Raw genomic sequence first — 27,852 nt, forward strand, 5'->3', positions numbered from 1 at the left:
AGAATTTTTAAATCCAAACTGCATATTTTTTAATGGGCAATCTAGTTATTTTAAAACTTAATACTCACATTGTTTGTTAGGTTAAATAAAACAATTTCATGAAATTGTTTTATATCCATGTAATAATATTGTCTCATGAAGAAGAAATGAAATATTTCTGGAACATATAAACACAGGGGCATAAAAACATATTTGGAAAAAATAATTACTCATATAGTGCAATTTTCCATGGAAGACATTTATATTTTTTTCCAGATTGCTTCCAGACGTTTTGATGTCTTTTCTTGAAACAGTTGCTACATAACTCTTAAAATTTAGGACCTGAACATAGCGATGTACTATAAAATAATTACAGTTATAATACAGCAAACACTTGTTGACACCTCAATGTGAATAACTCCTGGACCCCCCACCCCTCCGCCCCCCGTTATCCAGCAAAAGTGAACTTTGGTCTCAGAAAACAGCAGGTTTCAGGATGTGAACACAAGCAGTTTTACAAAAGACTCGTGTCGCAAAAGCCTTTCTAATGTAGTACCATAATGCATACATTTCTGGCAATCCTGTCTATCACCCTGAGCCAAACAAGTTTTTTTTTTTTACTTTTACTAATTACTGCAATATTTTAGTACAGAAAATAAACTGTTTGAGACAATACATCAAAAGCAAGACACATTTGCCATTTTGTAAAAAGTACTATATTTAATATAACGTAATGTGTGTCATATGTACCCACAGAGTTTGTCCAAATCTCCACTCGTTTTGTTTACTTTAAATGCAGTCAGTTTAAACTACAGTATGTTTCAAACACCGGTCAACAATTTGCAATGAGATTCAGGTGACTGTATTGAAAGCAAACAAGTGGTGGTTGTCTCCACATCTTTTGTCTTTCCTCAGTCAGTGCGTCTTGTGCTCCACATCAGTGTTGGCCAGGTTTAAGCCAGGGCAGGGCTTCTGCTGTCGTCTTTACTGGGGACACACCGGGACACACAAGAGGGCCAGGGAGGAAAGGAAGGAGACAAACACACACACATTAAGCACACCATTTCAAAAGTTTAAAAATACTCGCAATACAATTGTCAGTTAATTGGCCAGGGATGACTCTAAGGTTAACAGAGTAATCACTGCAACAGGCAGCCCAGTTGTCACTATTTAGAAATAGAGCATGCTCTGTTACTGATTTAAAGGGGCTTTAACAACATTTCAACCTGTATTGTGTGAAGGATACAAGGCTCTTTTTAATGGTAGCCTAGCTCTTACTTCGAGTTGTTTGGAGATGGGTGCTGCTCTATTTGGAGAGATACATTTTCAATATAAATTGAAACACATGTTTGATTGAAACAGGTTTGCCTCCTGTCAGTTGACAAATGTATTTAATGAAACATGAAAAAATAACTTTGGGGGTAGTAGGCAGCTTCTCATGAATTGAATATTGTACTACCAAAAGAAGCCAGTAGAGGTTAGCAGAGAGCTTCAGGAAGGCATGCTTAGTGTTTATGCCCTTGCTTTGCTGATGTTGATATTTTGGTCAAGGTAGCTGGCACATAGGCAGACAGCCAGATAAAGTGGCAGACTGAGAGGTGTCTGACACAGATAAACACTGGTTCATTAGGTCATTGGTACGGGCCAACAGCATGACAAGACCTTTAAATATATTCCCTGACAGAGTGTAGTATGTTCAGGGTGAAATGGTGGCAGCGACAAAATACTTGTGGCCAAATGTTTACACTTAAATGATAGCTGAGAGGGGCAGGGGGCGCGGGGGGAGGAGGTGAGAAAGTGGTCAGCGAGGTGAGGCATGGCACTTAGACCGTAAAAGTTTGCTGAGCTGATTTGGCATGTAGTTTATGATATCTCAGTGATACAGTAATAGTAACATGCACTGAGTCAATGTGTCATAGTACTTTGACACAGCCACCCAGACTCTTCTCCTGTCTGTCGGCTTCATGGGTTCAGCCAAAACCAAAATGGCACAGAAAAGAAGTGTCTAGTTTGCCTTGAGACAGGATGAATAGTCAAATGAGAATCTTAAGCACAACACACTTTACCTTTGAGTAGCTTCTTACTCGAACATCTGGATCTATGTTTACATAAGAATATTTCATTCTTATTCCATATTTTCTCAAAAATAGTAAAAACTAATTACTAACTATAACTAACTGCGTTTCAGTTTCATGCAGCAAAGCTCTGGAACAGTCTTCACGAGGATGTGAGACAGGCCTCAACTCTGACAATGTTCAAATCCAGGCTGAAAACAGTTCTTTTTGCCCATGCTTATGACTGAAAGCCTTTTATCTGCACTCCTGCCTTTTACTGTAATTGATTCATTTTATGTTGATGTTTTTATTGATTTTTATCTGTTTTCTTGAATTTTCTTTTCAACTGTGAAGCACTTTGAATTGCCTTGTGTTTGAATTGTGCTCTACAAATAAACTTGCCTCGCCTTGCCTAACTGAAACACTGTATTTGGCCAATTCAATTGATGGCCCGTGGGCCAGATCCGGCCCGCCAAACAGTCTGGTCTGCCCCACTGCCAATATTATTGCGACACACTCACACATGCTACGGCGGCTATTGCGAACATCCACAGTAGTGTATAGGAATACTCTCAATGATGAGGCTCTGCCTCACCTAAAACATTATTGTTACATAGAATTCCTGTCACTTTTGCTGTGCTTTCAATTGGCCTGAAGAGTAGAGAAGAGTCAGAACTCTGGTAGAATTGGGTCCAATAGCTAAAGTATGTCCTTTGCTTTCACATATTAAGTACCCATGTGCTTCCGGTGGCGCTGAGAGTCAGAGAATCATAGTGAGAATCATAATACTGTATTAATCTGCTGCAGCAGTGTTTTTAAAAAAAGGATTTAAAATCTGGCCCAGAGTTGTCCTCATAGCACTTCTGTTCACTTGTTCTATACGGCTAATACCACCATCGTCACCATTTTAAACTTTTGATTGCAGTAATGTCACATGTTTTAGACATTTTTAACTGTAGTGTCACTAACTGTATCAATGGGTGTCAAATATGTTTTGAAGTGTAGTCGCATAAATAAATCTGCCTACATTAGCACAAATATACTTACATTAACGATCTGTGCAGTTGTACGAGCACAATTTACCCTCCAGTAAGCATTGTTGACATTTAAAAGCTTAATGGTTGAACTTAAGGTAAAGGCTTGCTTTGTGTGCTTGTAAGATGGAGATAAATTACACTGGTATCCAAAAGTATTATTTTATTATTATTCCAAAATATTCATTAATTTAACATAAAGTCAATGTAAATGTTTCTATTGTTATATGATTGCCTGCCTTGTTTAACATGGAAAAAATGGAACAAGATGCTTTTGTGCTTTTGTTTCACCCCATCAAGTCAGATACAAAGGAGTGAAACGTATCTCCAAACATCATTATATTCTTTCTCAACGAAAATTACAAGGAATTTTTGGCTGTTTTACTCTAAAAGTCTCAAAACAATGCAGGCAAAGTTCCTAGCATGACTGCTCTGAGTAAACCCGACCCCACATTCATTTATTTTTGTAAGGGGGCAAATTTGTAGCTGTGACCAGGCTTTTGTTATTTCTAGCCAGTTGTGTTTGTCTTTGCAGAAGGGAGTGGTCCTTACTAATCAGAAGAGCTTTGTATTGATCCTTGAAGATGGAAGCCTGCTGGGCCACTATAGGCTGCCTGACCACAACTCAATACTGGAGAAGTGTGTGTGCGTCCGTGTGACAGTCAGGGCCATATCTGCTGCGTCTACCAGGGCGCTGTGCTCAAAAGTGCCCCTCCATGTGTGTCTGTGTGTGTGAGAGGCAAAGCAGGGGGTCTGATGGCAATCGATGCTAATGATATATTAATGCTTTCAGTGCCAGCTCATCATTCACATCCAAATCGGCCTCTGTACTGAGCGCTGGACTGCACTGCTCAGTGTGTGTGTGTGTGTGTGTGTGTGCGTGTGTGTGCGTGTGTGTGTGTGTGTTGGAGGCACATTTCCTCGCTCTGTATTGCTTCTCCATCTATCACAATGACAGCTCACTTCTGACCTTGGACTGTAAGTACAACCTTTTAGATAAAATATATTAAGCAGGAAACGTTGTAAATTCATCAGAGGCAGGTAGTTCTCAGTTATATTTACAAGTAAGTTCTGTTAACTTTGTTTTTGTAATTACCTCAAAGAGTAGGTTTTTAACACGGCACCTTTAATATGTATTTGTGTAATGTAATTTTTGTAACATTTTGTAACTCTTCCCACTGTAAATCCAGCACAAAGAGCGTGAGAGAGTGTGTTGACATAGAGTGTAAAAAACTATAATGAAGCTTGAGTTTTTTCTCCTTTTCCTCAAGGCATAGGCAACCCAGGCGGCTGCGTAGGGCGCCATCTGCAGGAGGGGTCACCGAATTGCATATTAATTTTTGAACCCCATGATCCCGCCATCTACAACATCGCTGATTTTCGGACATAACTTTGGAACAAAACGAGATACAGACTTGCAGCCTTTTGTGTTGGAAACTGGATATTTCAAGCTTTCAAACGCCCCCTCCACGCCTTCGGGGAGCCGCGTAACATTGTGGTGAAAACCCATAAATTTACTTCAGGAGGTTCCTCCTCCAATATAAACGTTGTGCACGTTTCGCACATGGACATGGTACATAGATTATCATAATATAATAGAACAATGACAATCATTTCCAAAGCATGTGCATCTTGGGATAGAGAAACACAGCAAAAAAATAAAGAAATTCAATTTCAATTTTGTCCAGGGCACCAAATTGGCTATGGCCCTGCTTTTCCTAATAATTGTCTTTTTTGTCTTTTTTTTGTGTTACTATCACAACTAAAACATACACTCCAATAGTCACTCAATACTAAAATGGTATTTCCACACAATACTTTTTTACTCTTACTTATGTAATTACAGTATTTGGGTCACCACTTGTTACTTCTAAGCAACTAATGTCACACACCAGCATTTAATAATCATGTTCTGCCCTGAATACCCTTTTAATCTGTCACTAAAGGTCAAAATGCGGATGAGGCAACATAATATACGCCTATACCTATTAAAGATGACTTAGATGAAGGTGTTTCTCTGGATGAAACTACTGTTTGTTACTGGTTTGGGCACACACAATGGCATTTTAAGATGCAGCAGTGTTGAGAGAACAATGGGGTGGGTGATACGGGGAAAAAAATGTATATCACGATATTCTTTGGCCTTGGTGTTGTTCATTTTATCATGACTCAGGCGCATGAGTATCCGTAACCCTTTAAGAGGCTTCTGAAAGTTCACACTTCACTGTGAGTGCTTAAATCCCCCTGTCACTCAGTCAGGCTGACGAGGCGAGGGGGGAAAGAGTCTGCACTTTTGCATAGAGCTGTATTAAACAAAAATAAATAAACAAAAATATCTCAGTTTGCCCCAAAAATAACAGATTACAATTATAGTGGGAGGCTAACGGTGCAAAATCTTTTCACTGCCGCCATGCTTTTCCCACGACTTGCGTATCTCCACAATTATCTTATTGCTTGGGTCATTTAGTAAACTAGTGTCTGCAAATTGCATTGAATGTGAGAGACAGATAAGAGACTAAAGACAGTCATGGAGGGGAGAGCAAACCACAAAAAATGCAAAGACACAATCTGTGCAGCTCTTCAGCAGCCATCCGTCACACCCAAATCCTCTGAGCTTAAGAGCCATCACTTAACGCAACTTAGCACGAGCACAGTGCTGTCATTATAAGCCACTTCAGCCGATATAATTGTTGCTTTATATGACTGCAATAAATGTTAATGCAAGTGGACGTAATTAGCTGTGACAAGTTTGAGAGCCCGAGGGTAACTTTGCACCGTGATGACTAGTTTTCTGCTGACGTCTACTCAAACAAAGAAGTCGTGCTTTACAATTTAGGAATTAAGAAAAATTACAAGCCAGGAATAAATTGTCTGCATCTTGTAATGGCAGGATTTGGATCAATCCCACATCCTGCCAGTGCATTTACTGTCGATGTGTCCTCGAGGAGTGGTTTTTATTAGGCTTTATAAGGTTATGCATTTGAACAATTTGGTTTGGTCCTGTTTTAATCCTAGTTTGGCCCTTATGAAGCACATGGTTTCATCTGGTATCGACGAACTGTAACAGACTTGCTTTTGATCGGGTGGTACTTATAGATACATTTTTTTCTAAATGACATGAGTGTGAAAAGTTTGAGAACCAATGCACTGCATACATACAGTACGTGACTGAGCGCACGCACAAAGACCAGACAGGTACACATCAACTCGTCTAAGCTCAGGTAAGAACATATCTCAGTATGGAAAAACGGTGGCCTCTTCCTTTAAAACCATATACCACATGATGCTTGGACATTTTAAAGCAGTACTAAGCAATTCTTTACCTTAATACATTTTTTTTGTAGTTCCTCTGGGGGTAATACAAGTGCTGATGGGATGATTGGGGGGATCTTTCATCTCCACCTGGTGTCTCTGGCCAGAAAACTACAATTGCAACTTTCCCGCCTCCAACCCGGAGGTGCAATACACACTAATAGAATCATGAAGAAGAAGCTAACGGGCAAAGCTAACTGCGGGCTAGCGCCACTTAAACAGCATTTACAGCCATGTTTGTGTGACAAAAAATATCTCCATTATGTTATTGGGTCTAGCACAATGTACAATAATCCTCTCTCCCTCTGTCTTTTCTAGCATCATAGAATTTGCTCTCATAAAGGATTAAAGGATATAGGAGAATAAAGGATTGAAACATCATATATACACACAGCATCTTTAATACAGTTTATAGGCATTTTGGTGGCTCACGTCACTTATTGATTCAAAAGAAGATACAAGGATGCCTTTTTTTGTCTTTGGGCCTGGGGGAAGTAACATGAGACGGGACGGATGAAAGACGACCTTCCATGAAAAGTCCCCCTTTTCTCCTCAGATGTGCTTTCCTCTTTATCTACAGCGCTAAAGGGCAGAGACCTTTTAATAATCTGAAAGTTATGTGTTAAGAAACTCCTGTGGGCATTTTTTCCCTCCCTCTGTCACAACTGTGAACTTTTGAAGATAGAATCAGTTTGGATGTTGGAACAGCCTGCAAAATGTCAGAAATGCCATGCACAAAAAACCCAGGGCAAAGACACAGAGGTACATGGCGCAGAAGTCGTGGTTTAGTGCATGCCAGTGTGATGGAGTGGAGGACACTAACCCTGTTCTGTTTTGCTGGCTTTTTCTGTGTGTCATCAGTCCCAGATTTTAGAAACCACAGGGTCCTAAAAAAACAAAACAATTTTGATTTGTATTTCTGCTGAGGAATGCCATGGGTTTCCCTCAAGCCTTGTCTGGAAAAGAGTGTGATTTTATAACATTATTTCTGTGAATATGACATAAGTATTAGTACAAAAATAGAACCTCTTTTCCTTCTAAGGCTTTTGGGACACCTCACATTGATATAATTGAATAACACTCAGATGTAACATGTCATCTCTGACTGATCATGCACTAAACATTTTATAGAGCTATTTTATGAAGGGAAAAGGCATGCACACATCGCATGACTGTGAGCTGACATCTGAGTGAAATTGACAAAATATAGAAATAAATAAATAACGTATCTGAAAAAGGGTGATTTAGTGCCAAGTAAATATAGTCAAAAAAGAGAAATATTGGTGAATTCAAATTTCCAGTTTGTTATTCTATATCCAACCATATTTAAATCAAATAAGATACAAAGTACATTATCTTATGCAAAATTATAAACAATTAACCTCTTAACCCCCACATGAACCGAGCACAGTTTCTCCAGTTTGGCTTTACCCAAACCCAAAAGCTTCTTGAAAAAAGCAAGGATGAAAACGCAGCAAAAAAGTGACAAAAACGCTTCAAAGACGTGACATAAAAGTTGTTTTCAGTTTTGTAGGTCTTAGCTTTCATATGAGGCGTTACACTGGCCTTTAGGCCCCGAGAAGCCTTTTGATTTGGGTAAAGCCAAACTGGAGGAAAATGCGCTCAGGTAAGATGTTAAGCAGCTTTTTTTGCATTGACGTGAAAATAAAAAAAATAAAAAAAGGTTTAATAAAAAGGTTTGCCGCACCTCCATATCTTCCCTGTGCGACCGATCTCTGTCCTCAAAGTCTCTGGTTCTGCGCCGCGCCTCCTCAAACGCCGCCTGGGCCAAAGCGTCTTCGTGCTGCACAGACACACACGGGTACATGGGGGTTAAAACGTGTCTCTGCATCGTTCACTTCAAAATGAGAGTGAAGTTACCTGCGCCCTCTCGTCATCGTACTCCAGGTATCCCATGCCGTCGAGCCGCTGTAGGTCGATCCACCCCCTCCAGATTACACACACCCCATTCAAAATCATCGGGGCCTTTAGATACACCTGCACACAAGAAGAACGTCCTTGTTTTTTCATGCCAGTTACACCAAAAAGCCAAACAAGTAGAAATACAGTGTTTATGTTTTTTACTTTCACTACACCACAACAGCAACTCATTCCTCAAGTGTTCGTGAAGGCATTGTTCACCAGACGCCTTTATCTTGTGAGATGAAGCTTGGCCTTGAGGGAAGCAACATCTCTAAATGAACAGGAGTTTTTCTTCTTTAATGATATGACAATCAGGAAATCAGCCGTTCGGATAAGAGCGAGGCCGTCTGTGTCTCTTAACCCTCCCGAAACCACGAACTACGTCAAAGCCACCGCCTGCTCTCATACGTGTAAAGGGCATTAGAGGAAGTGTAACTTCTCTCTGCTCTTCCTGACTTCGTGTTTGTATCGAAGATAATTTGATGTCCATAGCCTGAAGTCTTGCGCACTCAAAGGCCCCATTCACACGAGAGCAGCTAAAATACGTCTTTGCGGTTTTATATTTTTAGGACTACGTTCTGTGCTCGCGCAGCTGCTGTTTACTTATTTACTGGATGAAAGCAAAAAGGCACAGAGAAACATGCAGTGCACCTAAATAACAAGAAGACACAGCTGTAACGATCTAGTGCGATGCTTTGTTGTTATCTTGTTTGCATAGAGATAAACACAATGGAAAAGTATTAGAATACAACTATGCTGCATTATGTGTGTGATATAAAAGAGGACAACGTAGAGACTCGTGATTCAAATGCTCAAACAATCAAGTGTATAAGAGTGTACACATAAAGCCTTTTTTGACTGGTTATATCAGGGGTAGCCAAGTCTATCCCATGGATCCTCTGGTTCTCATATGATTTTGAGAAGGAGTAATGCCCACAAGAGAGACCAAAACTGAAATACTGAGTTAAAATAATACTCTATTTAAAATATCTGGGAAGAGAAGATTTGACTATGACAAAATTGTGACCATACAAACTTGCCAACGCCTGACCTGTATATTGGAATAATGCTGTATTTCAGGCTTCCTCACGGGACAAGGTATCAAGATCCAAACTGATCCAAGTCAAAATAGGCTACACATCGTTACACACTGAACAGCTTAGATAGGGATAGCGTGATGGAAGCGAGGATGACGATCTATGCTTCCTCACAGTCTCCTACCCTGGTGCTTCCCAGTACCGGCCCTGCAGCATAGTGTCTGAGATCTGACAAAATCACTATGGCCACATAAGGGTTGTCCAACAATACTGTGAATGAAGTAGTAATGATGCTAAAGCTACACAGTATAAAACATGAGAATATTGAAGAACCTATTACCCGTGAGTATCGTGCCACTTCTCTGCAAGTTTACCAGGTCAGTCAATAACATGGTTGCAAGCTTTTCGGAAACATGATACATTCTTGAAGTCCACAGGCAGTAAATAATAATAAACGGGCTTGATTTACAAACTGCAGCCATGCAAATATGGTATGTGATAACTGTGGAGCGCAGTAGTGAGACACCAGCAGGACGTTTTCCTTAAACATACAGCTTAGCCTGGTATTTATATCCCGGTGGTAAACAAGTAATTAGGAATAAATTAACAAACATCTTTGGACGAGGCGATACCAGGCGCTCTCCACGTTCCTGCATTTTTACCAGGGCTATTTTGAGCCGGCCTCTCACAGGGACGTCTTTTACCACAGCTACCCACAATGCAACGGGGTTTCAGGGGAGACCGCACCCCAAGAGACTGTGGCTTTCACTGTTTATTCCACTCACTACTTTCTATATATATGTCTCTAAGTGCGTGTGTGTGTGTGTGTGTGTGCGTGTGAGAGAGAGTTACAAAGATGGGTTCCACATCTGCTGCCCTGTACAGCGAGCGGAGAGAGCCCGGTTGGGTTTGACTGGGAAAGCGTGCGGCGTCTGTGTGAGCGGGAGGAAAATATGTAGAAACGGGCCGACCACAGACTTCCTTTGAGAGCGCAGCGCGTCAACCCCCACATCCACTCACAGACGCACCAGTACAACAGGAAACTGGGTTAAACGCACCGAAGATTTCAAATTGAGTGTGGCTTTCGTCTCTTGCAATTTCAATATTTGGGTTTGTCCCCCTCTGCTTTACATTTATGGGTACTGTACATCATTCAAAACTTTGGGGGAGGACAAAGGAGAACAAATTACATTGATCAATAAAAAAAAACAATCAAGCAGAAATGAAGGTAAAATGCACAGTGTAACGTATTGCCTTCTTTGGACGAAAAATGTATGTAACAGTTTAGTAAACAACAAAATATCCTGTCTCTATGTGGTCTCATTGTGGGTAAAACCCTGTTGCAAACACGTTGTATTTAGTACTTTATACTTCAGTCTGCTCTCAAAGGTAAGGCTTGTCGATGTGGTTAAAGTCAGTTAAAATCATGAAGCATAACGGCAATGCAGTATTTGACAGAAACATCTCAATATAATTTCAGACAGTTTCAAAGGGGAACCAGTCAAGATCATTTAGTAACCACTACAGTATAAGCTGCACCAGTATATGATGTGGGATTTTCCTTGAAGCCTCAAAGCAATGCTACTTCTAAGGCTTGAGCGTTTGTTGATGTTTAGTCTGTGAGCGGCACATGGGGGTTCTTCAAGCTGTCACTCATCCCCTCAGGCGAGCGCCACCTTTTGCAGTCTTTTTTAGGTGACACGGTGAAACGCACTCCACAGTCATGCAGGTTTTCGTTGGCCTTACGTAACACCGCCCATTCTGCGTGGTATTAATATTTGAAGTCAAGTGCGCCGTGTCACATGTTCTTGAATTGTGACCAGGGGCGTGTTGTTGCAACGTTCGTACATTTCATCACGAAATGTTTCAGACTTTGCTGAAACATGACCTAGTTTAGGTTGAGGAACTGATCGTTTGTTGCTCATGCGCAACGATATATTTCAACATTTCAACGGTTACACTTATGACGTACACTAGACTACATAAAACAATAAATGGGCACTTTTCACTTTCGAATTCAAATTGGGCATGGACAATGTAAGATGAAGGTTGAAACTTAAAAATAGTATATGCTGATATATACTGTATATCGAAGAAGGGCAGAGAGCTTCTCATGCTTCGAATACACCGGCAACTCTGCGACTTATGAGTTCACGCTGGAGAGTTTGTAGACAAGATGAGATTTCAACACAATTAAAAACATTGACTTGAGTTTGCCCTTATACATCATTACATATTAAAACGTTTATGTTTCAGTCTTCTCCCAAATATCAGTGCTCCTGGACACAATGAAAATATGTAATGTGATTGAATTCTTGAATTTAAAGCAGAACTAAGTAACTCATGCCCCTAGAGGCCACAAGCGCCACTGCAGATGCCGTAGCATGTTGCGTTTTTTTACTCATTAATTGTCCGTGAGAGTAAACACTACACTGACAGAAAAGACAAATTGAGAGAGGAATATTGTACATCCAATTACACAATGGAGATCTTTTTTTTCACTCAAACTTGGCTGTAAATACTGTTTAATCGGCGCTAGCCCGCAGTTAGCTTTGCGGTTAGCCTGCTAGCTTCTTCTTCATGATTCTATTAGTTTGTATAGGTGGCTCCGACCCAGAGGCAGGAAAGTTGTATTTGTGGTTTTCTGGCCAGAGACACCAGGGGGAAAGTTCTTCTTTAAAATAAATAAATAAGACAATTCTTATAAATGTAGGCATTTTTTTCAGTATCATGTGGCCGTAATAACCACATTATTACAACATTTTTACTGTAACCCAGATTGATTAATTCCTATTAATTTCAAAGTGATATTCATGTTTAATGCTGTACTGCTGTTGGATCTATTATATAAGTTTCCGAGTAAGATTAATTTCAGGCTCCAAACAACACAAACAAGACCTTACACATTGTCCTACATCCATATTTGGGTCATAGATTTTGACCCAGACTCTTTATACACATGTTTACACCTTTGATGCTCTCGATTCCACACCCTTTAAAAATCATACACACAAACATTCACAAGCCCATGCGAGCGTGTAACTATCAAATCAATTGTCCTCTTTGAAGCAGCACTCGTCCCAAAACGTGACACAGATCTAGAGGGATGTGCTGGCCCTGTGCCCCTCATTCACAATGATGCCAACTGCCCACCAGCCCTGGAGAGCACAATAACTGCCTCTGTGATGACATTAAAAAGGCTATTGTGTGTGTTGTCACATGCGCACAGGTAAACACTCATATTTGTGTACTCGTGTTTTGGGATTGCTTCAGTCTTGTCTTTGAAAATCTCGAGCGCTTTGAGCTCCAGGCACTGACTGATTTAGAGCAGTAATTATGTGATTAAGCAGAAGAATGTAAGCTGAATGAGTGTCTGTGTGCGCGTGGTATTGTGCGAGTGTGTGATTTAGATTAAAGATGAGCTGCGGGGACCGTCTGGGATAGAGCCGCTGTGTGTTATTCACACCAGAAACTTGTGCCTCTGTCTGAGTCAGAGCTCAGTCACTTGCGCCTCTGAGAGGCACTTTCATCATGTCTCCCGAATGTCTTTCATTTCCTTCATTTGTGTGAAGTCACAGCTTGGAAAACACGCTGAGGAATGAATTGAGGTTTTGTTTATTTGAGAAATAGCGTGCATTGTTTATTTTAGAGCAAGGTTATTTGCTGTCAGTGTTAGATTTACATTTTCGAAGCTTCAAAGTTAATCATTCTTCTCTCTGGTAGATTTGTTACAAAAATGACTCGGCCCTAGTATTAAGATCTTACTTATTTTCAAGTTACGTTTTTTATTTTATTATTTAAAGATTTTTTATACTATTATTAATTTTATCTTATGAGTTTGTAAAGTATTAAAAGGTATTAATAAGCATTATTAATCTTCTCACAGTTACGGGTTAGGGCAAGGTATTAGAATGGTGGTTGATAATAGCATAATAGACTTCTTATTATGCTTATCAATACCTTATTAAAACTTATTATAAAGTGCAACCCTTATTTCCTTCTTATAGTTATTGACCTTTTTATCTAACCAGGAAAGTCCCACTAACTTAACTATCATCATCTTGACCACTTGTGATGTGTCATCCTGCACTATTGGGTGGAGAACTGAAATTCTTCTATTGACATAAAATGAGGAAGAGAAGCCAATACTTCCAGGGGCCATGCTGAGACTTTAACTTGGATGGATATCGTCAGAGTGAATGGCATTTATTTATTTGACGTAATGCTTTTTCAGTCCAACAACTCCAGCCCAAGACCCAGCAAAGGAAACGCTAATATCTGAAACTGAGCTATGAGAATAACAAAGGGAAGTATGCGTGTGTGTGTGTTTTTGTGTGTGCGTGTGTGTGTGTGCTCAGTGGCAGGTGGAGATAAAGCACGTTACAGCCTTCTGTTCCTAATAGCACACCCCTCAGAGCCAAGCGTCCCAGGGCTCATTGTGGGACACACCACCTGCTAAAGCAACACAAGTCTAATGACAGGGTACGGTCACTTTCTCCTCTCCTGTCTGACCACTGTGTCATTATGAACTGCACAACAACACTACACGCGTGTCCTGAGACTGCAGCGCCGGGTCACAGGGGAACTCACCACCAGGGTTTAGACTGGGGCAAAATGTCAGAGCCTAAATGTTGAGACTCCCATTTACTGTATAATGCTAAATGTATAGGGACAAACGTGCATCACACATTTACTTTTTACTTGGAATAGCAGATAAAGAAACTTGAACTTAGATGGGGGTAAAGTAGCTAAAAATGTACTCAAGAAATAATAATGTCACTCTGAAATCTTTTTACTTAAGTAGACATTAAAAGAGTTAACCAAGAAGAAGAAACAGCTGAAACAAAAATATCCTGCAGTTTCACTTTCTGCTTTTCACGCGATCTCCCTTAATTAAGCCCTTCCTACATCCACCTGTTGCTCCTGTTTGCTGTGCAGCTGTTTCAATAAAGAGAAAAAAAAGGCCATGCGTTTTTCGTGGCTGTAGTGAAGCATGACGAGGATTTTTATTTGGTGTGAGGGGACAAAGTTTAGCAGGAGACTGAGTCCCAGGGAAAACGCAGCAGTCGCGTCCTCTGTCGATTTGATATGAAAACGAGGACGTGTCAACAAAACCACTGACAGAGCAGTTTACGCCTTTGTCCAGCAAACACATGCTAACACATGCTTTTAATGCGCCGCGAGTACATGTAAGGAAGACAATTTATCTGTTTCTACTTCCTGGGATGAATATGACTTTTTAAAGCGACTCTGGAGCTTTCTAAAGTAAGAAAATTATTTATGTGACTAAATATCAACGTGAAAAGCTTCATAACACAATTTAGATCGTGAGTTTAGCCAATAGTGTTCTGATCGGGCCGTGACATGACCTTGTTCTACAGTTCACATGAGGCAGAGCGTCTGAGAACGGCTATAACAGCAAGGTTTTCAGTGGTGTCAGACAGTAAGATGTGTAAAAGAAACGTGTGTCCAATACCAATGTACTGCCATTTTGTCGCTGTGTAAACTGTGCCTGAGAGGTGAGGAATTTCATTGAGTATTTCCTGCATACACAGGATTTTAGGAGGAGCTTTTGGGGATCTGTCACCACGATGTTAACAGTAGCCACCGGTGATGAAGATTCAAAGATTACTCAAAGATGCAAGAGTGGGCTAAAACACAGCTCCAGGTGTGTTTTTGATGAGTGAACAACTTTGTAACATGGTAAAAAGCTCTAAAAAGTCGATTTAGCACATAACCCCCTTGAGCACTGTGACTACTGACTCAGCATAAACATTGACATTTGCAGATGTCTGGCATTAGATACAATAAAGACGATAAGGAGCAGAAACAAGGTACAAGTAAACTAATTGAAAGCAATCAATATCTCACCAAACCTTTCAGAATAAAATATATCAAAGATTGCAGCATTGATATCATTCCTCCCTGAACAATCTCTAAGCCTCCCTGTTCACTCCCGGCTCATTTTTCACTTAAACGTGTTGTTTTATGTTCAGGATTAGATTACTGAAAACCTTTGTCAGCTCATATGTTTCCTATTAGGCCGTAATTGTTCCCTGATTCACGGCCCGTTTGTGTTTCCATTGTGCGCTGAGTGCACCGGGCGCGCTCCTTTTAGAGCCTCTAACTGCCTGTGCGCACTCATAATAGGGATCGTTATACGCAAAGCCCTCCCCGCGTGCACCGGAGGGCCAGAAACCACTGTTGCTTCCTATGGCCCGGCATGAGCATGGAAATATAATGCAAATCAATGCACTGAATACAGGGGCGGCAGATAGGGTTACACAGGCAGACAAAGTGGCAGACAAAGGGAGGGGACAATGGCTGAATGGGAGACAAACTGGATGTTTGAATTCAAGAGAAAGCATTGACATGTCCAATAGCCGTTCACAAGGACGTACGATCTAAGGTGAAGAGAAGGCGCTTCACACATTTACTTCTGTCAAGAGGTGCGTAAGAGAAGTCGCGCGTAAAGCTCGTAGGTATAAAGCTGTGAAAATCTCCTGCACACTGTCAAACTTGCAAAAAAGGTGAGATTTTATGAGAGAAGCCACTTTAATAGGAGTAGTAGCACACAAAAAATAGTCCATAATCATGCTAAACAAACAAGCAAACAAGCAAACAAACAAACAAACAAACAAACAAACAAACAAACAAACAAACAAACAAACAAACAAACAAACAAACAAACAAACAAACGTATAATAATATCTATTTTCAATATGACCCCAAACTGGAAGCAAATATACATAGAAGAGATAAATGCCACAAACAGGTGAATAAGAAAACCTGTCAACTTCAATCACACAGCTCAATTAAAAGTCTATAGAAACATGTTTAAGTTTTTACTCAGTCCAGAATGCTGAGGGTTCTGTTTAGAATGAAAAGAATGCGAGTCAATCCTCTGTAGATGTTCAGTGTCCATATCCAACGTTTTACTTAAACAGGCAAACACATTTAAAATGCATGTCCTCTAAATGTTTTGCAACAATTCAAATGGAATAAAAAAAAAGAAAAGTTATTCAATCAAGTGACAGTTCAGGTGGGCCTCGGCGAAAACGCGGGCAGTTGAGCAAATGCTTGCAGGGAAAACAGCTAAGAATAGGCCAACACGCTCATGTTAGATTTCGCACTTTAGTGGCCATTTTCTCAACGCAAATCCTCATTTTGTCGGCTCATTTCATCAACCTCGGGTTTCTTAGTGCGGAGTGCAGACATCACAACATGACGCGGCAAATGATGACCAAATGGGCGGCACAGAACTCCATGACGGCCTGAGATATGCCAAGTCCTCAGCAGACGTCCAAGAGATTCACATGCAAAACTGGTTATCCTTCACCTAAAAGCATTGATCTACCCGAGAACACATGGCCATAACCCAACACCAGTGCAAAGTAAAGAGTGTTGAGTTGCTTATGTGTGGTGGATGTTTATTAAAGGCAAACGAGGGGCATAGGACACTTTTGGAGTGATCCTTTCTGAGACAAATATTCAAATGATTGTGTTCTAAACAACAAGGGAAATCCTACAAAGCAAAAAAATCTGGCAGTACAAAAGCATATAATAAACACTTGGGCTCGGTGAAGTGCATTATGGGAGTGTGGGTGTGGTCATTGCTCTTCAGCCTGGAGCAGAAATCTGAAACCCCGTGGGAGGAGGCGCTGAGGGCACTGCGTGTGTGTGTGTGTGTGTGTGTGTGTGTGTGTGTGTCTATGATGCTCAGTCCACTTTTGAACACAATATAAATGAATGGCTTTTCAAGAGATCTGAAACCCTGAATGCATCCACACACGCAGGCAGGCAGGCATGCTGGCGTAGATCGGCAGTAGCAGCGGGAAACAATTAGTGGTCTCGCTTTGATGATGTCACTGACAAGTCACGCACCGATGGCAGAGCTTCCGTTCGGAGGGAAACTCAATACCACACACACATCTGCTGAGTCCGCCTGATGTGCACGTGACGGAGGAGATCCTTGTGGCAGCGGATGATGACTAAATTAAAGACTGCGAAAGTGTGGCAGGAGAAATGACTTTCAGAGGTTTATTATGGGAGTTTCTGCATCAGGAGGCATTGAGGACAGGCCAAGGGTTAATGTGCGGAGGCAAAGTCAAGAGGGGATTGGATGAATGTTTCCTGGCAAAACGCAGAGTGATGATAACATGTCTGATATAAGGCCCTCATTCATTCAGACAAATAGGAAATACTGTCGTTATGTGTAATTGGCATTCAGGAAAAAAAAAAAAGATTTCAGAATTAAAAACATGGCATCAACATTTATTATTCATTACTTAAGTGTCACTGTTCTTGTCAAAACATGTTCTTCTTGTAGTTTACTATTTGTATTTCAGTCTTTTCTCCACCGTGAACCAAATCGTTGAATTAAAAACATAAATTATACATCTAATTGTAATTGTGGGTGTCACAAAATTGCAATTAGACATTATGGCCTGGCACAGTTGATGCGCTCGCCTCGCAGCAAGACGCTTTTGGTTGAGGCCGACCGATATATCGGGCCGATATTTGGGGATTTTGCAATATTATCTATCGGTCAATCTAGCGCCGAAAAAAGCCGATATTTCCGGGACCGATGACAAAACAGATGATAGTGACTTCCCGTTTTTTGCATTGGAAAGAGCAAAGTCAGGGCTTTAAAACGAGGTTCACACAACTCCCTAGGCCTCAGGGGAGGTGAGAAACATCGCAATGAAAATTGGTTGGCTTCAAGTTTGTTAAACACAAGTTTCACTAAACCTCCGTCAACATGGACATGCTGTATGTCATTTTGAAGTGCAGAATCTGGAGAATTCAATCGCTGAGTGAGCTTTAACCTCCACTTTCGTATTTTTGATCGAAAATGCCGCGGCTAGTAACAGCATGCTAATGCTAACGACAACTAATCAAAGCGGGGACAGAAAGTATGATTGGATCACCTAAAGTAATAGAATAAAATCTGCCAGTGGTGGATCGGCCAAGTATTTGTTTTACAGGATTATAGACGAGACATTTGGAAAAATCAGCCAAAAATATCGGCTGAGCATATCGGCATCGGCCAATTAACATCCCAAAATATTGGCATTGGCATCGGCCTTAGAAAAACCCACATCGGTCGGCTTTTGGATTCAATGTTGGCTGTTCAGTGATTCCCTGCTCTCCCTATGCTCCCCTTTATGCGGGTTCCATTGAAAATTTTATTTTTAAATTCTAGTGCGATTTAAATAAATAAATAAACTAAAAATCAGAGAGGCACTAGTTCCTGTCACTTGACATTGACTCAGTCTATCATGCATTTGCCCATCGCATTTTGGACCCCCCTGGTGAGATATATTTAAACGTTCCATACGCTGTATAAAATGAACCCCAAGAGCACCAACATTCCCTCTTTTTTTTCCTAGATCACTCAGGTATTCCGTGCATGTGTGTTCTGTACGTAGTCTATGTAAGACGTCTAAATGAGCCTGGCGCCATCCTCTCATCAACATGCAGCAGCAGCAGCAGTGGGCGGGAGCCACTGGATTGTGCAGAGTAATTCCTGTGGTTTCCAGACACATCCTCATATACAGCTTTTCCATCAGGAAGCAGCGGGAAACGCAGCCTGCTTTCACTTTCCAAACTAAATCATTCCCCGTCCAAGTGCTTCCAGGTCTGAAAAATATGAGCCCTGACACTTGTATTAATGTATAATAGAATAATAATGTAATGGGAGTGAACCGTGTGCGTGGAGACGCCTTTCAAAGTCTGCATCATGGGACAGAAGTGCAGCCATCGCCCATTGCCCATGCTACTGGTCACAAAGACATCATTAAAGACATCAATGAACTGCATCAATGAATTATATTATATTATATGGATTTTATGGATGTATAAACTAATCGAGCTCCATGCGTATTTACTACCATGATAAGCAAGAAAATACGTCTACATTGATCACTGTTTTGTCTACATGTAAAGTGTCACTTATATTTTGCCATTATTTGTCCTATAGTGTCACATAATTATTGATGGATGAGATCTTGTATGTCTCTGTCAGGGTGGCTTTGCTCTCATTGACAGCTTGTTCATTCACACAGTTTTCACTTCTCTTCTTCTGCTATTTCCTGGATGTTGTTGCATCACAGAAGGAGCAGAAACAGTCCTCCACATTTTTAAAGTCCACAATCCATCCATGGTCCTGTTCAAAGCCATCAACCTGCACTGAAAAGGAAAGCTTTTCCCCCCATTGTTTTATCATGTGTCATGCCCACCGCCGCCTACAGAGGGTGCTCCAGAAACACTCTCTGTTCCTACACCATAATGGCTGGGCATATGTCCACTTAATACTTTGGGTCATTCCCCAGCAGCGTGTATTTTAGCTGCATAATGAGGGTTTTCAATGAGAAGCATTAAAGACATTGGTCACCTCAAAAAGCCACATGGTTTGACTTAAATCTATCTATCCGGGCACCTTCCTTTTTGACAAATGAGCTGGTCAGTGAAAGGACACGGGCACGACTTGCTACTTGCTAAGACTAAAATTAACCTCCACAGCTGGCTCCCATTAGGCTGTATCAACACCGAGCGTCTGTGGGTCTCCTCTGTGTCTCCGGCACGGCACACACGCAAGCCGCCATGTTTAACCTGGCCACGCTGCCCTCTGGGTTTGGCACCGCCCGGATTTTTTGGGGGAGAGAAAGGAAGGAGAGGCAGTAGAACTCGACAAGGGGTGGAGGGATGTGTGCGGTGGGGAGGGGGGGCAAAACACTGAGGATGGAAAGAAGAGTGAGAGAGCCAATGAGCAGGAGACATGTTCCACGGATGGCCATAAAAAAGAAAAAAAAAATCCCACAAAAATAATAAGCACAGGAAGCGCAGGAGAGCTGAAAGAAAGAAAATATGAAAGGTAGAACAGCTTAGTCGGGGGTTGCTCCGCGTTGAAGTCCCCGCAGAGAAAAAGTATCCATTGTAACGCGCTTTAAATCCCGGTTATCGGCTACAAAGGTCATTGTTCAGAGTGGAGTTTAGACTTTGAGGAGTAAAATATAAACAATTTTGTGTTGAACGCTGCAGGAGTGGAAAGCATTGATTTGTTATTTAAGCAGAGGTTTATTCTTGAGGTTGTATTTATATCAGGACTCAGGAGAAATGCAGCCAAAATGAAATGAAATCAAAAAACATGATGGGAAAACACAAAGTAAAACTATTGCTTTTGGCTTTTTTCCCCTGTAAAAAGTATGTAAATTTGACAGCCAGAGAGCTATAAATGTACATTAAGCACTAAATCCTCGCTCACCAAGATTAAACTGAATTTGAGTTGTCAGATTTCTTTAAAAAAAACACACAAAAAACAGCCTTAGTGCCAGCTCCTAACAGTAAACCACAATCTGTACCGGGAATAGAAATGAATATTGCATAAAAGTGCATACTGAAACCCTACACTCGTGCCTTTTGTTGGAGCGACAGTCTAAAAGCACGGGCGTGATCTGAGGTAACCCCGCGCCACTATAGCATGATTTTATGTTACTGACATCAAAAGATGGAGACAATGAGAAAGGCGCCTGTCAGCAGTTATCGGGGTCCTCAGAAGAGCGCCAACACGCCTGGATATGTGTGGGAGGCTTTACATTGACGGCTCCTGGCCTCATTAAAACTTCATAGACCTGTGAGCGGCGCGGAGGTGACAAAGAACGGGGTATCGTCTTACATCCATACACACTGTCTAGGCCCTGTCTCTGCCACACACACACACACATGCATGCACACACACACACACACACACACACACACACACGCACACCAGAGCGAGGTCCCAAACGCTCACAAAATGCCTATCATCAACACACAGCGGAGTCCCAGGCTGGAACTATCGGGCCACTTGTACTAAATAATTAAGAGTGTGAGATTAGGCCGTCAGCCCCAGGCCATAAAGGTCCATCGATTTCCCAGAATGCATTTTTAATGAGCCGTCAGCAGGCATTCATTTCAGATGACCAGTGCCCGTGGATGACACACACACAAGCCAAAGTTTAGCGCCAGGGGAGACAATTAGCATATGCACAAACACCTCTGGAGTTCACACACCACATCCAAACAACTTCAGAGAAAATATGTATCTGTTGTTTTCCTATTTTCTCTTCTCATGCTCAGTGTTGGCAAAGCAACTTAGTCATTATGTTGCTCATTTGAATTAGATTTTTGCATATAAGGGTTAAACGGAGAAAAGTCTAATGCCGTGGTTGTCAATGCATATGAACAGTTGTTTGTCTTACAAGCCCGTGGCAGAGGTGAACACTGGGCAGAGATTTTATCATGGGTTTGGTCCATTCTTGTAAGAAACATGACATCTTTCCATGGAAATATTCAGTCTATTATAATGAAAAGCTGCCGAACAAGATTTCTTGATTCATGTTAGATGACTCAAGTTATTGTCTCGCCAGACAATTATAGCGTTTAATGAATGAATACAATTGTACAACAAAACAAGCAAAAAATCAGATGTGGGTTAGTCATGAGCTGCTGCGACGTGACCAGCATGTTTTTGGAGGTAAGGGGGAAACCGGAGTGCCTGCAGTAAGTAACACATGGTTTCCCCATGTGTGTTACAACACTGTCCAATTTAAGTATGGATATGAGAGGTATTTGTAAACACTACAGCGTGTACATATCAAAAACATGCCACACACAGCTGAACGTTTATTAGGATTTCTTAAATTATATGAATTCACCAGGAAACCAATATAGTAAAAAAAAAGGATATTCAAAGACATGTCTCATGCATACAAAACATTCAAAACTGCTGACAGAAATAATGTGCGCTCAGTATTCACCATCCAGGACAGGCCCGAGTCACTGGTTTAAACAGTCAATTTAACCTGCTTTCACCCAAAATCAATCTGCATGTTCACAATTGGGACGTATGACATGCACCGTACAGTGAATCAATGAAAGAGCAACAGAAAGGGAAACAGTAAATGAGTCACTGTTATTTATGCCGACTGTTTTGCGGATGCCGTGGAAGTGCAGTTTGAGATATAGCATGGGGGACGTGAGGGGGTCTTGTGGTTGTCTTACCTTCCCCGTCTCGCGCTCAAAGTCCACGTACTCCCTGGTCGGAACCTGCCTCTGATCCCCGAGCAGGTTGGCTGGGAAAAACTGCAGGGAGAGGTTGGTACCGGTTGCTACAAAAGCCTGTGAACAGAGAGAGTTCATGAGGTTAATGATTAGATTGAGATCAAACTTGCATAATGTGTCGCTAAATTATTGTTATCACGATACTGACATCGATATCACAAGGAGTACAAATATATAATACGCTATTTGACAGAATTGATGCACAGAAACTCCTGATGATTTTAGTATAATACAACGGAACGTACTGTGTTGAAATGCTGTTGAAATTCACAATAAACTCAGCAAACACACTTCACACTACACCTTTCTGACAGAGAGTTTTCACACTCGCACAGTGGACGGTCACCTCTGGACAGCGTTTTGATCATGGACCTTTTTTTTTCTTCCCAAAACCGAAATTGCAGATGTGAGGTCTTTGTCTGACCACTTACTAGATACAAAAGCCAGACATTGTTCTAGGGAAGAAAAGGAAAACAAACCTGTGGCACAAACAAACAAACCATCGCATTCAGTCGACCTCCATCAAGACATTAGTCACTCTTCTCAACAAGGAGGGTCTGTCACAGATTAGGGCTGAACAATTAAGATATTTGATAACTTCAATATTTTACTAAACCGTTCCAACGTGACCAAACGTGACACAGAAATACACGTGGCACGTTGTACGATATACTGTGGCTTCTTGCAATCACTGTGTCATCCACAATCATTTGGTGATATGTTGCGCAGCCTTATCACAAACATAATCTTCAAACTTAGATTTCTATCAACTCTTTAATAGTGGCTGATACTTTATTGCGGTGAAGTCATATGAGGCATGCAAAAACTCCACTTAAAACCACTGAAAGGACAATTAAAGAGGCCTATTGTACTTTCAATGTCTTTCCTTGATACTACAAAGCATCCAAAATACATTTGTCTCATAATGATAATACTGCAGTGCAGCTACAAATTAGGCCATGCCAGTGTTTGTTTGGCAAGTTAATGTGAGGGCAATGCTCACACTACCACATTATGACATCATTCTTGTTTGCGCAAAATGGCATTGAGCTCTAATGGAGATGACAGTGTACAAATGCTCAAATTGAAGTGCAGAGCCCGTGATTGCCCTCATAAAACAATGAAATGCACCAGGGGCGACAAATCGAGTTAGCAAAGGTGCGTTTTTAATGTATATCCTCGACGGAGTGTGTGTTGCTAGGAGGGAGGGAGGTCCGTAGTGTTTCTGAGGCAGATCAATACTAAAGGCATTAGGGCCGCCGGCGAATGAATTATGCGACCTGTCAAACGTGGCCCTCATCAGACGCAAACCTGGACAAATGAGGAGAACCGGCAGAAGAAATAATGACAAGAGAGAGAGAGAGAGATTAAAGGACCCCGGTCATCATTTCTGCAGGATTTGAAGTATTGGATTACAAGCATCTGATACTCATTCGCTTGCCCGCCTCTTACTACTGCCGAGGAGAATGGAGATGGGAAAGAGTGGAAACAGCGGAGCGACATAGAGAGATAGAAGAAGGACAGAGGGGAGAGGAAATCAAATAAACATGGCATGAGATGAGAGAAAGCAGCGCGGCATAAAAATCAATAGTAGTTTAGCAGCGACTCGTCTCTAATGAGCTGAGCTGGGGATAATTTACTTTGAATTATTGTCCCATTTATCAGATCAATCCCGGACATTTGGGGTCGCGCCACAGAGACATATATTTTATGTGTATAGATGGAGGAATTCTGGGAAAAGCTGGTATTTCATTACTTAATGTACATGAGAAAATTGTACATTTATGAATGGACTTAAAAAGATGGAAAACCTCACATTTAGTAGAATCAAATCTCCTATTACAGGCAATTTACAGAAGGAATTTGCAATCTTTGAAAATACTGTGACATACTTTAATAAAAATAATATTTTTTTTTACTTTTACTACTATTAGACCAGAGAATGAAAGGTGTTCCTGTATATATTTTATTTTTTTTCCAAATTCTTGGGGCCACTGGGGGGTGTAGATTTCAGTGTCTTTGAGGGGCTGGAAACAGAGGACAGCAGGGAAAGGAGAGAGTTCAGCGTCCTGACAGCCTGGTGAGGGAAGCTGTTCTTCAGTCAGCTGGACCTGACCCATAGACTCTGCAGTCTGCTCCTTGGGGCAGGTGGAGCAAAACAAATCTCAAATAAATATAGTCTAATTGGGTTTCAGGCCAGGTTTTCTTTTTAATAAATCTGAGGTTCTACAAAATGCTAAGTTTTCCCCTCCAGTGCTATTTAACACAAAAAGCTTCCATTTGATTTAGTCCAAATAACCCAGCCAACCAAGTTCTGTTTCTTTGGCTGTAGACCTGTCAGTTGGAAAGTCCCATGTTGATAATTCAGACCGACAGACGGCAGTTCAATTTAAATTTGATTAACGATTGTACAGTCTATTGATGATGTTCTTTAAAATATTTATACATTATATGAAGTCCACCTATTGTGTGTAGCAGGGGGTCGTGAAAAACTGTCACACTTAATTCTTTTCTAATCTATCCACTCTCGAGACATTATGCCAGGGAAAATCTAAAGTAACAAATGCAGTCAAGCCTTTCTGATATAGTGCACACGTCACACAGACGACTTCTTTTACTCGTGTCGTCTGGTCTATGCTTAAAATAGCAGGAGGGCTTCATTAGAGTCTGGTCGATAGATAAATGAGCCACATGATGTCAAACACTCAAAACTCTCCAGCATCAATTGTATTAGAGCCTGATCATTACAAAGCCAAGAGGACAGACCAGTAAGACGTCCAGTAAGAAGAGAATAGAAGCTGATAATGTGAAAAATACCCCACACATGACTGTACGCAGCTTGAAGCGCGTTTACGTGCCAGTCGCTCCGGGGCTTTTGCCTCAATTCACCTTTTGTTAATGACGCAATTTCGGATGCTATAATAACACATTGCCAACATCACACATAATATAATAAGAGGAAGAAAAGGTGAATGTGTCCAAACCTGTTTTGACTTTGTTATCTGTTTGAGAGCACAAAGAACTGAGGTCGACACACAAAGCACGGCTGAACGGTCATGAAAAACATTGGATAACATTTTTGCTTGTGTGTGACAATTATTAGTATAGTAAGAAATAGATTTGCAAGATATATAAGTTTTAGTCGAGGCCTGAACTACAAGGTTTAGCAGGTTGAAAATAAATCCCTTTCGAGACAGATGATTTGTACAGTATTACCTACACAACAACCCTTAGCGTTCTTGCTAAATGTAATCATTGAAATTGCATTGATTCAATTTAAATTAATCTTGCATTGTATTAAAACATTTTTTTTTTCAAGTTGCTACATATAAACTGTAAACTTGACATGACCTTCCTGAAATATCATGATATCACCCCTGGTCATTTCAGTGTGAGAAATCTGAGAGCTAAATGAGAGCGCCAAACCTCCAACAAAGCAGCTTTTCCACGGTGCTTACTAACAATTTATGTCCCGTGAAATCTACTTTAGTTCGGGGGAGTCAACGGGGGCAAATCGGGGGTTCAAACATTACGACGCATTTGCAACATTTTATCTACAGGTGAGATCTCGGCTTCCATGTGGGAGATGAAGCAACAGTGATAAATGGTCGACGAAACTCCACAGTCGCTCTAACTGTAAGCCGCCATCAACACCCACCAAGACAAGAAGCTGACACTGTGCTTGTTTATATTCACATTTAGCCGCTCCATATCTCCGCGAGGTTATTGTACAGACCAGATTTAGACATGACAGGTGATATTTATTTTAAGTGACCAATTTCAGGTCATAAATTACAGCCCTGTCCGTGTTTGTGAAGTGTGAGCTCATTCCAGCGGCCCAAACAAAGCTCCCAGACAATGATGACAACAGCGGAGAATATATGGGAGGAGGAAAGACTCGGTGGAGCGCTGTGGGACTGATAACACCGCTGTTTCCTGACGGGACGTGCAATAGCACCAGGGAATCACGCTACGTTTAACTGAAGACGGTTTCTGAGAAAGGCAGGCAACCGACTTCACCACACTGGCGCCTGTAGAATATTAGGATTGTTGTGAAAGCGAGTGCATTGTGGGTACTCACGACTTCTGAGCGGCCGTCTCTGCAGGCATTCTGGAAACGCGCTTGCCTCTCCTCGTGCGGCCGGTCCCTGAAGCCAGTGTATTTGATCTAAACATAACCAGAAATAATAAATCAGTTTGAAATTTACATTACAACATCAGGCTATTCAAGATCAATTTTACACTGATAGGAATCATTTTGCACCAATTATGTTATGCTTTAAACAAATGCACAATAGCTTAATATGACTAAAAACTTCATGAAACCCCTTGTGTGTTGTTGCCTTGAGTGTTGTGATGCTCACTTGGGGCAAAACTGAGGACGGAGTCTAGAGATAAGCCACAGGAATTTTGATTTGAGGGTAAGGCAGTGTGATTGAGATGTGTGATTAAAATGCATTTATCTTAATAACCCGAGACCAGTGAGGAGAGTCAGAAATGTAGGCCTATAACTTCAGTCAGATGAAGCCTATGTATTTCTGGTTTCCGGCAGACAATAGCCGCTTTGCTTTTATAGAATGAAAAGGACAAACCTCATCAGCGAGAGAGTGGGCAGAGACCTTTTCAGAGATGCTCTTCCGGGGTAATAATATCATAGCTTTCAACTTTCCTAATTCATCCTGTTAATTTGTTGTGCGTAAAGACTAACCAGAATCATATTGGCCTATGCTATACGTGCGCAAAATAACAAAGTGTTCTCTTAAGACAAAGTCACCCCACTCATAAATCCAACATGTAAAGAGAACCTGCATCACTGCCCTTTGTTCTTCTTTTGACACTTGTGGGGACTTTCTCGTTAGCTTTGGATTAAAAAAACAAAAACAAAAACAGAACAAACAAAAAAAAACAAGTGCGTAAATCCGTAAAGACAGCAACACATCAGTCTCGTGCCGTGTCTGGGTTGCCTTGTTTCCGTGGCTCTCGCAGAATGAGCGGCGCGTTATCACGGTGTTTGTGTGTGTATGTGTGTGTACGTGTGTGTGTGTGTGTGTGTGTGTGTGAGAACAGAGGCGCTTCACTCACCTCACACTCCCGGCTCAACTTGCGGAAAAACTCCTCGTTCTCAAACTTGCTCCTCTGATCCGGGACAACCCGCGGCATCTTCTCCCTCTTTAGGGCCTTTCCCCCAGGTCTCCCGAGTGTGGGGTAGTCAGAGAAAAGTTGCTGGGTCTTCTGAGTGACTGACTGAAGCTCTCCCTCTCCCTCTCTCTCTCTCTCTCTCTCTCTCTCTCTTCTTCCGCGTGTGTTCTGTTGTCTCCCCCTTCCTTGTGTGGAGCTATGTACGTGCGGCCGTGTTGTGTCTCGACGTACGCGGCGGGTGCGCGCGCGCGCGTGTGTGTGTGTGTGCGC

At 41.4% G+C, this 27,852-nt stretch overlaps 1 protein-coding gene across 2 annotated transcripts; it reads right to left on the reverse strand.

Moving 5' to 3' along the window:
* Positions 1-69: 69 nt before the first annotated feature.
* Positions 70-27,852, reverse strand: cbfb (core-binding factor subunit beta). 2 transcript variants are annotated; one of them, XM_079567612.1, is made up of 7 exons: positions 27,526-27,852; positions 26,525-26,611; positions 22,384-22,500; positions 8,261-8,377; positions 8,088-8,183; positions 7,203-7,266; positions 75-966 (listed from the first exon to the last, which is right to left on the reverse strand). In XM_079567612.1, exons 1-6 carry the CDS (start codon positions 27,601-27,603, stop codon positions 7,237-7,239), a joined length of 525 nt encoding a protein of 174 aa, XP_079423738.1. In that variant the 5' UTR covers positions 27,604-27,852; the 3' UTR covers positions 75-966; positions 7,203-7,236. The 2 variants fall into 2 exon arrangements, with proteins under 2 accessions (XP_079423739.1, XP_079423738.1); XM_079567613.1 differs by lacking the exon at positions 7,203-7,266 and having other exon boundaries at positions 70-966.

This window comes from Gobius niger (assembly GCF_951799975.1).
Source record: "Gobius niger genome assembly, chromosome: 12".
In the NCBI taxonomy this organism is placed as follows: Eukaryota; Metazoa; Chordata; class Actinopteri; order Gobiiformes; family Gobiidae; genus Gobius; species Gobius niger.